We start from the raw sequence: 15,416 nt of genomic DNA on the forward strand, positions 1-15,416 counted from the left end.
AAAAAAAGCCTGGGGTAAAATGTCTTATAAACTGATGAAACCAAAGCTGAATTTGTTTTGTCACATTTCCAATAAATATATTTGATGCTAAAACAAGAAACAACACTTTAGCTTCACAAACATCATATCCATTATAAAGCATGGTGTTAGCAGTATCATGTTTCAGGATGCTTTTCTTCATCTCATACTGGTGTCTTAGTCAAAGTTACAAACAGTTCTGGTGTTTATTTTATTTTTAATTCACAATTTAACAGAGAATTCAGGAATTTACAGCTAGATAGAATTCATTTTACAGTCATAATTTTGGTATTACAGAGCTCAAACAGTTTTAAAATCTGGATCTCATTTCAAGAGGGTAGCATTATAGTCCTAATATTTCTTTAGTCACCTTTAAGATAAATGCTGGACACAAAGTTGCATAACACGCAGGCCATGCTGTACATTCACAGATAACAAGTTAGCACACCAACGTAAATGTTCTAGCTCCAAGGAGTTTTCTCTGGATCATAGTTTTAAAACCACTGATACTCATCATAGCTCAGGTTTTTGCAAGATGCACTCCACCAAAACTGCCTTATTAAAAGTCTCTAATGACATACTGATGGCTGCAGACTCTGGTCAGAGCAGTACATTGATTTTATTGGATCTGTCATCAGCTTTGACACAGTCGACCACAAAATTCTGAGACATCGACTGCAACATGAGTTAAGAATTTCTGGAATTATTCTTAAGTGGTTTTCCTCTTATCTGAGCAACAGAACCTTTTCAATGTTTGTGAATAACATACAATAAGACCACTCCGTTACTGTATGGTGTTCCTCAGGGTTCAGTCTTAGGTCCTATTCTGTTCCTTCTATACATCAGCCTCCTTGGAAAGATTATCAGTAGCTTCAGAAATGTGTCTTTCCATTTCTATGCTGATGACATTCACCTTTACTGTTTCTTCTATGACTCAGAATTACACAAGTTAGCTGAATTAGTAAACTGTGTTTCTCAAATTAAGGCATGGATAGCTAACAACTGCCTTCAGTTAAATTCTAACAAGACTGAAACCCTGATCATTGCTCCTGAACATAAAGTTCCTTGGATCAAGCAACACCTCGGTTTTCTGGGCTCCTCTTCTCAGCCGAGTCAGAAACCTTGGTGTTCTGTTTGACCAGTCAATGTCATTGGAAAAACATTCAAAGCTTCTGGTAAAAAACTGCTTTTATCATTTGAGAAACATTTCTAATTTGAGGGCAATGTTATCCAGATCTGACCTGGAGATGATTATTCATATTTTTATCTCTTCTCGTTTAGATTATTGTAATTCCCTTTTTACTTGTTATGACAAATTTGCCGTCGCTCGTCTCCAGTTGGTCCAGAACGCTGCTGCGAGGCTTTTAACAGGAACTAATAGAAGGTCACACATTTCACCAGTTTTATCTTCTCTTCATTGGCTGACTGTTGAATTTAGAATTAATTTTAAAATTTTGGTTTTAACTTTTATAGCTGTAAATGGACAGGCCCCCCAGTACATCACTGAAATGTTGATCCCTTATTCTCCAGCCCGCACTGTTCGGTCTTCAGCGCTGAACCTCCTAAAGGTCCCTAAGACCCAGTTTAAAACTCGGGGTGACTTTTCCTTTCAGGCCGTAGCCCCCCGACTGTGGAATGCTCTGCCTCTGTTTCTTCCTGAGGCCATCTTCATTGATTCCTTTAAAAAGCAGCTTAAGACACTTTTATTCAGACAAGCTTTTAGCTAAATGTTTTATTTGTTGTTTTTATCAGCTGTTCTTACTGTTTTTATTAATCAGCTGTTATTGTTTTCGTTTTATTTTAAGCTTGTATTTTGTATTTTTGTAAAGCACTTTGTAATTGTATCTATGAAAAGTGCTATTTAAATAAAGTTTACGTACTTACTTACGTTCAGAAAAAGTTGATCATTTATTTAGCCTATATTCTGGTGTACAATTATTTGTAGCAAGAAATACATTTTAAGTGAAACATAAATATTTTCATCAACCCCAGTATGAAATTATATTAATAAATGTGTGACCAGGAAGTTAAGGTTGAGAAATAAGTGAAAATTTAAGGTTTTCACATTTAAATACCAAAACTTTAACATAATACCAGCTACAGTGTGTTACATTTTTTTGTTATTGTCTGAAAACTTGGAATTCAAACCCAAATTCAAAGCCTAAGTGTTGTAACAAAAGAAATGTTTGAACTTAGAATGTTATCTTTACCTGAAGTTGTGACCAAATTAAAAGAAAAAATTAGATAGAAAAAAGACAAGGTTTTTATTTATTTATTTTTTTTTTTATTTGCTGTTTTTCCCAATAATATCAGAAACCCATTTAAAACATGCAAAAGTCAGAACATTTTTTAACCAGCAGGACATTTGGTTGAAAGGCCACCAGTAACAAAGAAACTTCATTAGATTTCATTAGGAAGAAGAAAACCAATTAAGAAAAAGAAAGCCACAACACCATCACCCTCCACCTTTCAATATTGGCAGCTTTAAACTTGGTCTTCAAAAACGACACGGGCATCTAAAGCGAACTTTGTAGTCAAAGCAGAGTCCATGTTTCTGGTCCTTATTGCGGCAAATGAAGCCTGTTTCGGTATCATAGCTGAAAGATAACAGAGGATACTGAGTCAATATAAATAATGAGCGGCTTCAGATGTTATCAGCCCATTAAAAGGCTGTTGTTAGTTCTTATCCCCATAGGTTGCATTCGGACTGTCCCTCCTGCCTCCTAGTAGGTTTAAAGGTACATTGTTATCGCTGATAATATGCAGCTTTGCAGGTGTGTAAAACCGGAAGTTTTTTTTTGTTAGCTTTATTTAACCCTTTACTTAAACCTAACATTACACCTGACCCAGAGCACTGACCCTAAACTTAACCCCTGACCCTTGAGCTTTAACCTAACCATGACCCTAAACCTAACCCCCAGACTCATGACTCTTTACCCCCTGACCCTATTATCAGCAATAACAATGTACCTTTAAACCTACTAGGAGGTACAGTCTGAAGGCAACCTACGGGGATGATAACAACTAATAACGGTCATTGCTGATAACATTCGATGCAGGTGAAATAATTAGTTGCTGTCTTTTATGTTGCAACTCAAAAATTATTTCTAACAAGTTCTTGTTTAACTCAACAACTCACGCGTAGAAAATCTGGTGTGTGTTTTCAGCTGGGATCCATCTTTCAGATGTAACAGCCTGAATGTCCAGAGGTTTGAGACAGATTTGTCCTGGGTATTCTTTCCTCAGTTTCTCCAAAGTCTCCCAGTCACCTTGTCCAGAGGGAAAGTCTCGATTGAACCATCTGGTCCAACAAACGTCAGGCGCAAGTGTGGGTGGCACTGGTGGGACAAAGCATTTTAAATAGAGGTTGTGAAGATAAAAACAGAAGAAACATTTTGTATTTTCATCTATATATTACTTATTTAAATGTCATGAAACTTCTTTTAGAACCAAATAAATAACATTTCTACTATTTTACTATTTTTATTATTATTATTTTATCTTTAAAATATTGAGATAGTCCATGCAGTTAGAGTTTTTGACAATAGAAGAACATAAAAACTAGTGTTGTGTTCATTGAAAAATCAAGAATGATGTCTTACTTTGAAGACTTAGGTCCAGGTAACCTAATAAATAACATGAGAATAATGCTTATTAGTGATTTTTTTTTGTACAAATACATTGTAGAATTATCAAAAGTGAAAATTATTACTGAAGAAGTTGAGATGAACATACCAAGCAGTAAAACTGCAGCAAAGGTAAAACTTAACTATAACAAACAAAAAAAAAAAGTTTTAAATACGCATAGTTTTATCAATACTTTTTAAAAACTTTGAATCCATAACAGAATAATTTACATCTTACCTGCTTTATCATATTTGCAGAAATTAGATGTGAGTTCTAAACAGCTGCAAACAGATACATTAAGAAAACATTTTTTAATTATACTTCATCCATTTTTTTTTTAATTTAATGTCAAAGGAAGTAAATAAAAATCAAATATTTTTACCTGAGAAAACCAAATTATACTCAGCAAGAGGACTTCCAAGAGGAGTGAGTCAGTTGTCTTTACCTCTGTCTTTTTATACTATCATGTCTCACCGTGTGGCACAAACTAGAAAAACTAGAAATTTAGCCCATTACATTTACTCCATTCTTCTCTGGTAATTTTAAAACTTGTTTGGTTTTATTTTAATAGATAAAATGCAAAAGGATCAGATACACAACACAATAGATCCCAGTTTAGCACACTGAGGGTTTTGTTAACACTTGTAAATAAGTCAACATATATTAGAGATGATATACCAAAAATGGTAAAAACAAATACATTTTAAAAAAGGGAACTGATTTAAATGTAATGTGGGATTTTTTTTTTATATAGTTTGCAAACACTTTAAAAAAGTATTTTTGCCTGAGTATATGTACATATAAACTACATTCCTGAAGTATGCTGAACATGAACAAAAATGTAAAAAATCCTAACACTGACAGGTCATCCTATTTGCTCTATTGTCTTTTATACAGTGCAGTGTTACAACTTAAACTACACATCTACACTCAGATAAAGTTCAGTCTGACTTTTAAATTCAGACACAAATTTGACCTACTCTTATGGAAAACTCTAGTTGTGACACCAAAAGCACTTGTACCTTGGATTAGAGTCTGACAAATTAACATTTTAAAAATGAAATGTCCAAGCATTTTGGTTACATTAATTAATGATTTTGTTTATCTTGTTCGGTGTGACAGGGCTATGTCAAGTGATTTCATAAATATAATTTACTATGTTCATTTTACTACTTTGATTCTTGAATTTGAGGCTAAATCAACTGTCATGCATCTTGACCCCACAATTGGAAGGTGTAGCTCTCAAAGCTGCAGATCCCTCAGGTTTCATCAACGTTAGAAGAAAAAAACTGAATGTAGTTCATGTTCCGCTTTTAAGTTTGGATGTATGGGGCCAGTGTATTAGAGCTGCAATTTCTGATCCGAGCCTGGGCCGGCCTGGCCCGACCTGAAGTTCGGGCAGGGTTGGGCCAAAATTATGCACTTGATGGGCGGGTTGGGTTGGTGTCAGGCTTTTGATGCGGTTTTACGAATCATACAGCCCAAAGAAAACTAAATAAGAATGCATGCACAATATAAAAATGCGTTAATCTACTTGTAGAGGCAGTAAGTTCACTATGTTGAGAGGATGAGGAAAGAAAGAAGAGTGCAGCAATTAATCAGACTGTGAAAAGAGAGAGTAGCGCTGGTACATTGCATTACAATTGCACATGTGGCCCCACCCGCCCTACTTTTATCACACATCTGAGAATTTGCAATTAACCCACAACAAGCGACATAATGTAGCTGGAAAGTATTAAACAAAAGCTAAAAATGGGAGAACTCACTCTACAAACCAGCACAACGAAACCTGCTGATGTGTGTCAGGTCAGGTGCATGCTCAGGTCCAACCGGCTGGTTGAAAGAGGTAAAAATGTCGTAGGTTTCAGATGGACAATGGGTTCATCGGCCGCACGCATCCGCTGACCGGCTGGTTGAAAGAGGTTTAAAAAAAAAAGTCATGTTAAGCTTCAGATGGATCACTGGATCATTGTCCGCGCACGTCCACTGACCAGCCGAATGGATCAACGGCCGCGTGCACCGTGCTGTCATATGCGGTGAAGGAAGTAGCAGCATCTGAAGCTACAAAAGCTGAAGCGAGCAGCGCCTTTATTTAAAATAGTCTTGTTCTATATTTTTCCAAATAATTTTGCTCTAAAAATATTTTTGTTCATCTGTATAATAGCCTATCTTTAGTGTTGAATTGTTTAGGCTATTCGTTTTGTATGTTAATATCCATTTGGTGACTTGTTAATAAACAAGAAATCTTATATCTTCCTTTCTTTGAAATACGTTTTTAAAATATCACGTCAAACTGATTTGCTTACAAAAGCAGTAAAAGCTTAGTTTTAAAAAAAGTATTTTTTTTTTATTGGTTTCGGGTCTGTAATTACAGCTAAATGGTCAGGTCGGGTTGGGCTCGGAAAGAAATGGCTACGGGCTGGGGCCGGGTCAGATTTTTTTAGGCCCGAATGCAACTCTACAGCGTATTGCACAAAATAAACCCCTTGCAGGACAACTCAATGTGAGGGGGACTATTGCCCCCAAAATCAGTTGCCGTTGGGATAATACTGAAGTTGGATGTGGTCAGTGACTTGTTGGGCTTGTAACACCAGATACTCCACCTCCTAAAAATCTCTTCAGATGAAATGTAACAAGGTGTGCAAACAGATAATGCTCACGATTCACTACATTCAGTTTAAATGAGCATTCTGAACAGCAGAAACACATAACATTTAATACAACACTGTAAATTAAACACATTTAAACCACAATGTAAGGTTTGAACAATTAGGAATCAAGTGAAGTGTATGAAAATTTGCAAACCAAGGGGCTGTCGGTACCAACATTCTACTGGGATAGTTTATATTTAGAGTCAAATATTTTGTTATCCACTGTGATAGTTCTTCAGCCCAAACACTTACATGTCTCTCTTGTAAATGAGTCCTTGAGGCTCAATGAGGCTAACCTTTATATATAAAGGTTGAATTGAACAGAAATGCTTTGGTATTTGTAGTAACAGAGAGCACAACATGACAGTAAAGCTGTGCTTCTGAAGCACCTTGGGTGTTTGTAGAAATCAAGGGTGTTTAGAATAAAGACAGTAAAGGCTGAAGGGCACTGTGGCCTGAGGTGTTTCTTTCTAAGTCACATCATAGCTCAAGGAGGTAAGTTTATTTTTATCTTCTTGCCCCCATTGGCTTTCTCTGGTTGCAAGCCAGAATACTGGTTAGAACTGCTCATTCCTGCTCATCTGGTCTGATGGAGTTGCCCAGCAGTTCTTCCTTAAGCTGGGCTACTTTAAATTTCAAGATGGCAGAAATACTCTGAGAAAGGGCCCCACTCTAGCTGCTTCGCTTGTCAAAATTTGGAAAAAAAAAAGTCTTGTATTTTAAACTAAAACTCAGATTTACTGCCAGCAAGATATGCCACGTATTATGTGGAGACAAATAGGCAGAGACCAGTGCAACAATTGCGTGCAATAAATCCATTGACAGCTGGTCACTTTTCCTTTACGTTCATCAGCTCAGCCCTCAGTGATGCCAGGGATTATGCTGACCTTAATGTTGATGGGCTGATTAATGTTTTTACTTCAACATGTTCTAGCATCTCTGTTGCCCTACTCAGAACTAAACCCGCTCAACCATCCCAGCCTTGGTTAAATCAAACACTTGTGCTTTCAGACAGGAGTGCTGCTGCGCAGAGAAAAGGTGGAAAAAGGACAAACTCCAGGTGTCTCTGGGAATTTGTCATTACTGCTTATCTAAGTATTGGAGGGCTGTGAAAGCTGCAAAATCTGCTTTTACATTTATTGCTTTTAGATTCTCATGAAGTGTGTGAAGAGTTCCAGTCTGGATTTAAATCCCGTCATAGCACTGAGACAGTACTTTTAAGAGGTTGAATGTTCTTCCTTCAAAGGTTGACTCCGTTGTTTTAGTTCTTTTAGATTAACCACAGCTTTTGATACAGTTCATCACAGCATCTTTTTATCAAGACTTGTACATGTTGGTCTTAAAGGCTTGTTTTTTGTTGTGGTTCAAGTTTTACTTAACGGACAGGTCCTTTTCTATTTCCATGGGGCAATACTCTTCTTCATCTGCCTATTGTGTTGTACCTCAAAGGTCCATTTTGGATCTCATTTTATTCTGTTTATACTTGCTGCCTTTGGGATCAATTTTGAGAAAACTATATTCATTGCTTTGCTGACATCCACATATTTTTTTCCCTTTTAAATCATATGTTTCTGCCCCACTACACCCTCTGTTTAATTGTCTAAAAGACAGGCTGGATATCTCTGAACTGTCTAGCCTTGAATTAAAACAAGACTGAAGTTTTCTGATGCATGCTCAAGGCTGAAGTTGTTTTAACCTCCTAGGACATGGCATCCACATACGTATGTGGACAACCTGGCATCCACATACCTGTATGCAAGAGTTTGTGTCTTAGGAGGTTAAATGTATAAGTACTATATGTTATCATTGTATGTTCCCATACAATGGTGAAATTGGCTCTCTACATTTAACCCATCACACGTGGAATACACCCAGGTGGAGCAGTGGGCAGCTAGTGTCTGAGGAGCAATTAAGGATTGGGTGTCTTGCTCAGAGATACATGTGGGAATGACTGGGAGTCGAGCAATGACTTTCTGGTCCCAGGTCGGCTGTCCTACCTCTACCCCATATTGTTGATTTTTGGAAATCAGATCCCCATGTGTTGAAATTCTTGGCCCTCTTGCTTATTTTTCCTCCATGATCAAGAATCTTGAGTGTTAGTAGACAGTCCTTTTAAACTTGAGAAACGAATATGCTCAGCTGAAACCCATGTCTTGCACACCTCGGTGCATGGTGGTTCTTGAAGCATTGACTGCAACTGCAGTCTACGCTTTGTGAATCTCCCCCACATTTTGGAAAGAGTTTTGTTTCACCATCCTCATGTGGTTATCCCTATTGCTTGTACACTTTACATTGTTTCCATCACTGTGCCTTTTTATTAATGCGCTCGGACACGGAGCTCTGAACAGCCAGCCAATGACCTTTTGTGTCTTGCCATCCTTGTGCAAAGTGTCACTGGTCACCTTTTGGGCAACTGTCAAGTCAAGTCTTCCCCATGATTGTTTAGCCTACAGGACAGACCATTTAAAGGCTTTAAGTTTATTTAGCAGATTAGACTGTGGCATCAGGTCTTTTCTGATATTGAACATTTTTTTGCAATATTTTAATTACTAAATTTGGAGTTTTCATTGGTTGGTTAGTCAACATTAGAAATTAGGTCTTATGTAATGAATATACAAGTCGTTTTGAATGGAATTACTAAAAAATCAAACCGATAAGTTTATGACCAGCACCTGCAGGGTTTGGAACCTTAGTCTCACCATCCCCAGTTAGTCCAGAATGCTGCTGCTTTGTCTTAACAGGAACTAGAATGCACAAGCACGTCACTACCATTTTAGATTTACACTTGCTACCTGTTCATTTTATTTAAGTCATTACTGCATTTTAGTTTTAAATGGCTTGGCACCAAGTGTTGAGGGAAATCATACTTTAGCTGTGGCAGCCCCTCTGAAACTCCCTGCCCACGGATATTCTTTCTGCAGAGTCCATACGGTCCTTTAAATCCCACCTAAAAACTGATATTTGTTGTACTGTCTGGAACCGTGAGTGTACAACAGCTCTAAACTTTCTTCTCAGCTACTCAAATAATGGCGCTAGCCCCTTGTGCAGCGAGTCAAAATGATCTGGAAGTTTACCCATTAGGTTTTACAGAGTATGCATGATACAGAGGAAACCGTTTTTATTCATTCATTCATTTTATTACACCTTTCATTTCCAACAATTCCATCACCACCACACCTTCTCAGATTGTAATGACATTAATGATCAAGAAAAGTTCGATATAAACAAGGCAGATTATGTCAACAACATCCACGCATCCAGTTATCAGGTCATTAGCAGGCATCAAGACAATGTAGATGACATATACACTCAAAGCGAATTTTATAGTCCAAGCAGGTGCCAGATTTCTGGTTCTGATTGAGGCAAATCAAGCCTTCTTTCACAGAGTATCTGAAAAGATATTTAAAAAAAAAAAAAAAAAAAAAAAAAAAAAAATGGCACTTGAAACACTATAGTTTATGAGTTTCACTTAAATACCAAATAAGACAGCTCAAACGATATTGTTTTTGTCCACCACTTCACAAATACTCACACAGACAGTTTTTGCCCAGTTTTCTCAGCTGGGATCCCTGTAGTAGTGACAGCCTCAATTCTGAGGGGGTGGATACAAATTTCTGCTGGGTACATTTTCCTTAGTTCACTCAAAGTCTCAAAGTCACCAGCTCCTTTAGGGGTGTCTCGATTATACCAGTTAGTCCAGCAACCTGGAACACCTGAGACAAAAACGATGGAAGCAAAACACGTTGGAGGGGAGAAGGGGGAGAAAAAAAAGAATTATTTTTTTTTTTTTTAATTATACAGTTATACATTTAACAAGTACTAGATAATTCTCTTAAAGAATTTTTGTAAGTTAAACATCTTACCTTCATATGTGGAGGCTCCCACATATCCTAGTAGACATGAACAGTAAACAAAAAGCTAGTCAAGTGATTTTCTAGGGTGTAAAAAATTGCTAAAAAAACTGAAGATACTTTTAAAATCATACCAAGAAGGACCACTGCAATGCCAAAACTAATCTGTAACAATAAAGTCAGATGCATTTCAATAGGTTAAAGTTGTGCAGCCTTGCATTAACATATGTTCACATTATTTAGACACTAAAAGAGTATTTTACCTGGTTGATCATTTTTGCAGAAAACTGTTAAGTTAACTGCAAACAAAGGAAAAACAGCTTAAGTGTCTTGTAAAAGTACCAAATGCATAGTTTCGATGAAAAGTTTTACCTACCTTAGAAAACCAGTGATGACTCCACAGCTGGAAGCATTCGTCTTCTGATTTTTATTCAACTTTTTCTTCTTTTGATTTTTATTGGCGGTTGGCAAACTCATTTCAAATGCATTACTGCCACCAACTGGACTGAAATGTGGATCTGGAGAATACAGTAGGCAGGGAACCACAAAAAAGGTTAAATCGTGTCATCTGGACAAGTTTTTTTAAGGAAGAAACAAACAAAAAAAAACCTCTAAATTGGACTAAATTTATAATTGCCTTTAAAAACAAAATAATTTTACTGTTAGCTGATTTATCTTCTAAGAGCCCAGTTAGTGTGAAGTCCTGATGTGTTTCCTTTCTTAATAATTGACATAGATGATCTCTTTGGATACTGTATTTGTTGCAGTGTAGCAGTACTTGTTCCATGGTTTTTGTTTGTTACGTTGCATTTTCCTGTTGGAATCTTGAATATTTTATATAGTGTGGCTGAGACTTGATTGTCCTATTCTGAGTTGAGTGATGTTATTTTCATCAATCCATCCATTAGGTCTCTCTTGTAAATGAGTCCTCGATGTTCAGTGGGATTTACCTGTCTAAATAAAGGTTGAATGAATCTTCTATCTATCTATCATTTGAACCAGGGTAACCTGCTCGTTGAGAGGCAGCAGTTCTATCAGCTGTGTCACTACGCTGCCTGTGGTGGCATTTTATTATTTGCTATTCCATATTGTTTTCCTTCCTAACCCAACATGTTTTTGTATGTTGTATGAACATATTCCAGTTTCCTGTAAATCCCAGTGTTCCTGACATACTGTTCCCTTATACGTATTTCCTGATGGTTTAATTTCAGATTTGCTGGAACTTGTAGTTCTATGGACTTTCTGTTGATTCCTTGTTTTGCCAGGGTTTTTGCCATTTCATTTCTCCATATGAACATGTGCTGGAACCCAAAGGAGTTGTATTTGTGTGCATTTAACTTCTATCTTATACTGCAATAAATATTTCACTGACAGTGTTCAATGTCAATGTCAATGACATGTCAATGTTCGCATTGAAGATTGGTTGCAATTCAACTGAGTGCAGAAGTACTGTAGGATGCAATGTTTCTTATTTCATTCTCCTATATGCCATGCAGAGCCAACACCAATAGTTCTGTTGTGTTAACTGATAAATGATTTGAAGCTCTCTTCCTGATTCAGATGTCACTGGCTGGGATGTACAATGTTGAACCTGCCCTCCATGTCTAAGGATCCTTGTAACCCTCGGTAAATAACATTATATACTGTAATCAAAAAAGTGTTCTTCACTGTAAATTTGGATATTCTTCAACTTTGGATATATTCAGTGGCTAGTATTGGATCAGCTTGAGTGTGTTAACTCACTGCACCTGTAAGGTGTGGATATGGGGCACCTGGTGTAACTTGATCACCACTGGTACTGCAGCTTACCTTATGCTTGGTTGTGTAAGTTTTGTACATGTTTACTTTCATTAAAATTACTGATTCAATAATAAAACCCCTAAAGTGTTCACCATAGTGTTAACTCTCTATTTTACATTACAGCCCAATGAGTCATGTTGTAATACAAGTCTCACCTTTGTAGCTCAAATTTTTATGTTTTATTGCAATACATTTTGATAGTAATAAGATATTTTCTCATTTTGAATCCACAGCATCACATCTTAAATGACATCTGCTTTATTATAACTGATAAGTCTAAAAGGGATCTCTCTTAACAGCTGCAAACAAAATCTTAAATTAAGATCAAATAGTCTTTGTGTTGAGTGGCACGATGGCTCAGTTGGTTAGTTCCATTGAGCCTCGAGGACTCATTTACATGAGAGACCTAAATGTACTCTCAATGTTTGAATGTAATGTTCGGTCAAACATTGAGAGTTTGAATGTAAAGAGAGATTTTGGTCCAAAATTGAATATGTCTCTTCTCAAAGTCTTTAAGTTATTTACATCATTCACTTTCTGAAATAATACTATTGGTTATTCATCCATATTTCATATTTGCTATAAGTACATATTGTCATTATTCACAAACTGAAAAGAAACGTTACAAAATTGTGTATTTAAATTACCAGATTCTGTGTCTTTTCTTCAAATGAGGGGGATTATAATTGTTACAAGGACTCACATTATGCCTTCGATTGAGGTCGATCAAAATTTATTACGTAACTCTGAACGTTAGCGAAACACCTGTTAAAAGGTGCTCAGACCTCTCAAGAGTTTCCCCTACATATTATTCAATTGGTTATTTGCTCTTAATGTTTGACCAAACTCTCAGCGAGCAGGTTACCCTGGTTCAGATCCTGCCCGGGGGCTTTTCTGGGTGGATTTTGCATGTTCTCTTCGTGCATACATGGGTTTTCCTCAGGTACTCCAGTTTCCTCCCACAGACCAAAAACATGCATGTTAGGCTGATTGGTAACTCTAAATTGTCCCTAGGTGTGAGTGAGAGAGTGAACGGTTGTTTGTCCGTTTGTCTTTATGTGTCCCTGTGATGGACTGGAGACCTGTCCAGGGTGTACCCCACCTCTGGCACAGTGATAGCTGGACATGGGCACCAGTGACTCCCACGACCAAAAAGGAAGAAGTGGGAAAAGATAATGGATTGATGGATAATCTTTGTTTTGAAAAGGACAAAGAGGAAGACAAAGTCAAATTTATTAATAAAGCACGTTTAAAAACAGCAGCTGTTACCTAACGTGCTTAACAATAAAAATCAATGGCAGTAATTGAATGCACAAAATACCAAAAATTAACTAAAAACATCAAAAGAACATAAAATTGCAGAACAATAAAATACTAAATCAAATCACATTGTGTTAAAACCCAGAGAAAACATGTGTGTGAAGTAGCCTGTCTAATGTTGGGGTGCAGATTGCTCCAAAGTTTATGGCCCACGACTGAAAAAGCTGAGGGCCGTGAGATAGATGGATGTAGTTAGAGAGGACATGGAGGTGGAGCGAGGACAGAGGATGTAGAAGACAGCATGAGATGGGGGAAGATGATTCGTTGTGGCTGCCATATTTAGTAAAATAATTACCCATTCGTCTAGTCATTCTGAAAATGCTCACTACCACACCTGCATATGAGCACTGGCACAGGCATATGTCAATATAAGAGCAGCATAAAGGGCTCATTGCTCATACATCCATATAGAACCTCTTACTCAAACTATTTGGTTGTTTACTTGTTGATACTGACAATGGGGCTGTGGTAGCTTGCTGGTCAGTGTCCTGGTTTTATAATCTTGAGGTTCTGCGTTCAAGCCCAGATTTTGTCAGGAAGGGCATCTGGCATAAAACAATTGTCAAATCTCTCATGGGAATTTTCTCGCTGCAGTCGCCCCTGAAGAAAGGAACAGCCGAAAGAAACATACTTTGTTTTAATACTGACAAGTCTCAATTTACTGATCGCTTTTTTATATTAAAAAAGTATATTCTATAATATCTGACATAAACAATAAATATTTTCACAGTGTCAAACCAATTGGAAACTGTTAAAGAGAAATTAAATAGAAAAGGTTTTGTATCCTCAAAATAAAGTGCAGATTGGAAATTTTGAAACTTTGGTTAAATTTCTAATATTATTGAAGATACGGATATAATATTTTGTTTAAATTAAGAGTGACTTATCTAAAGACTTAGCATAAACTAAAAAACATACCTTTGTTTGTTGTATAGAAAAGGTTTACCTCTTAGTTATTTTTGTTTGCTGTTGGTTTATTTTCCTATAACCATGATCCCTTTAAAAAATGGGAATTTCATTAGAAGGAAAAAATAATAATAAAACAATAATCTGATGAAATAGCCACAGAGTGATGGTTTTTTTTTCTTTATGGTCATTGGCAGATTGGACTAAGTGGAAAAAAATATTTGCAGGTTTGTCAAGCTCACATCAACGCTGACAGTAAAAAAGCTGGATTGTGACCACACATTTCATGAGCAGATGCAAACCCCTTAAGTCCCTTCTAATGCTCTATTCGGAATATTTTTTTTTTCCTGTCCTGTTCTTCCACACATACGTTGGTGGTCATACAGCTGTGAATGACTTGAATCCAGCTGCAAAAAGAAAATACATATATTTTGTTAGACATCCCTGGTTGAACCAGTGAGGCCTTCAGCCAAAGAGCTGTGACTATAGGATAAGTTATGATGTGTAACCAACATTCAATTTAGTGAATCACTTTTGGGATTAGGCTAGGAGGCGCTTACCATCTTTATGGCTCTAGAGGAATTAGTTATACCTAGTGATTAAATTTAATTAATTAATAATTAATTTAATTCCCCTTTGGGATTAATAAAGTATTTTTCAATTTGAATTAAATTGGTGAGCAAATTATACTGAGGATTGAGAGCTTGTGTCACTCTTCCAGCAGCAGAGTGATTCATAACATCCATCCATTATCGTTACCCGCTTCTTCCTTTTTGGGTCTTGGGGGGTCACTGGTGCCCATACCCATCTCACACTGTGTGAGAGGTGGTGTACACCCTGGACTAGTCACAAGTCCATCACAGGGCCACATAGAGACAAACAAGACAAACAAACATTCACTCTCATTCACACCTAGGGACAATTTAGAGTTACCAATCAGCCTAACATACATGTTTTTGGTCTGTGGGAGGAAACCAGAGGACAGTAGTCCCTCGCTACTTTGTGGTTTGTTTATTGCGGATTCGCTCTATCGTGGTTTTTCAATATAAGATAGGACATGACACACAATTGGCTGATTAATGGATGAGACGCACGATCAGCATGGAATTTTTATTAAAAATAAATTATTTTAAATTAGTTAGCACCTGCTGCAGAAAAAGCTTCCGCCTGCACCTCTGTGCCGCTCACACTGCAGGATAAGCTTCCTGCTACTTATCAGCAGCAGGAAGCTTATCCTATATAT

The 15,416-nt window shown here is 37.0% G+C and overlaps 2 protein-coding genes across 2 annotated transcripts; both read right to left on the bottom strand.

Moving 5' to 3' along the window:
- Positions 1–3,153: 3,153 nt before the first annotated feature.
- On the bottom strand, positions 3,154–4,078 carry LOC119417918 (cartilage intermediate layer protein 1-like). The gene is made up of 5 exons (XM_037685167.1): positions 4,028–4,078; positions 3,883–3,926; positions 3,754–3,787; positions 3,621–3,644; positions 3,154–3,356 (listed from the first exon to the last, which is right to left on the bottom strand). Exons 2-5 carry the CDS (start codon positions 3,892–3,894, stop codon positions 3,154–3,156), a joined length of 273 nt encoding a protein of 90 aa, XP_037541095.1. The 5' UTR covers positions 3,895–3,926; positions 4,028–4,078.
- A 5,349-nt stretch (positions 4,079–9,427) lies between these two features.
- On the bottom strand, positions 9,428–10,578 carry LOC119418266 (cartilage intermediate layer protein 1). The gene is made up of 6 exons (XM_037685527.1): positions 10,524–10,578; positions 10,411–10,446; positions 10,282–10,312; positions 10,160–10,186; positions 9,829–10,009; positions 9,428–9,686 (listed from the first exon to the last, which is right to left on the bottom strand). The coding sequence occupies exons 2-6, from the start codon at positions 10,420–10,422 to the stop codon at positions 9,569–9,571; spliced, it is 369 nt and encodes a 122-aa protein (XP_037541455.1). The 5' UTR covers positions 10,423–10,446; positions 10,524–10,578; the 3' UTR covers positions 9,428–9,568.
- Positions 10,579–15,416: the final 4,838 nt, after the last annotated feature.

Source organism: Nematolebias whitei, chromosome 12 (assembly GCF_014905685.2).
Source record: "Nematolebias whitei isolate Nwh7 chromosome 12, NemWhi1, whole genome shotgun sequence".
Lineage (NCBI taxonomy): Eukaryota > Metazoa > Chordata > Actinopteri > Cyprinodontiformes > Rivulidae > Nematolebias > Nematolebias whitei.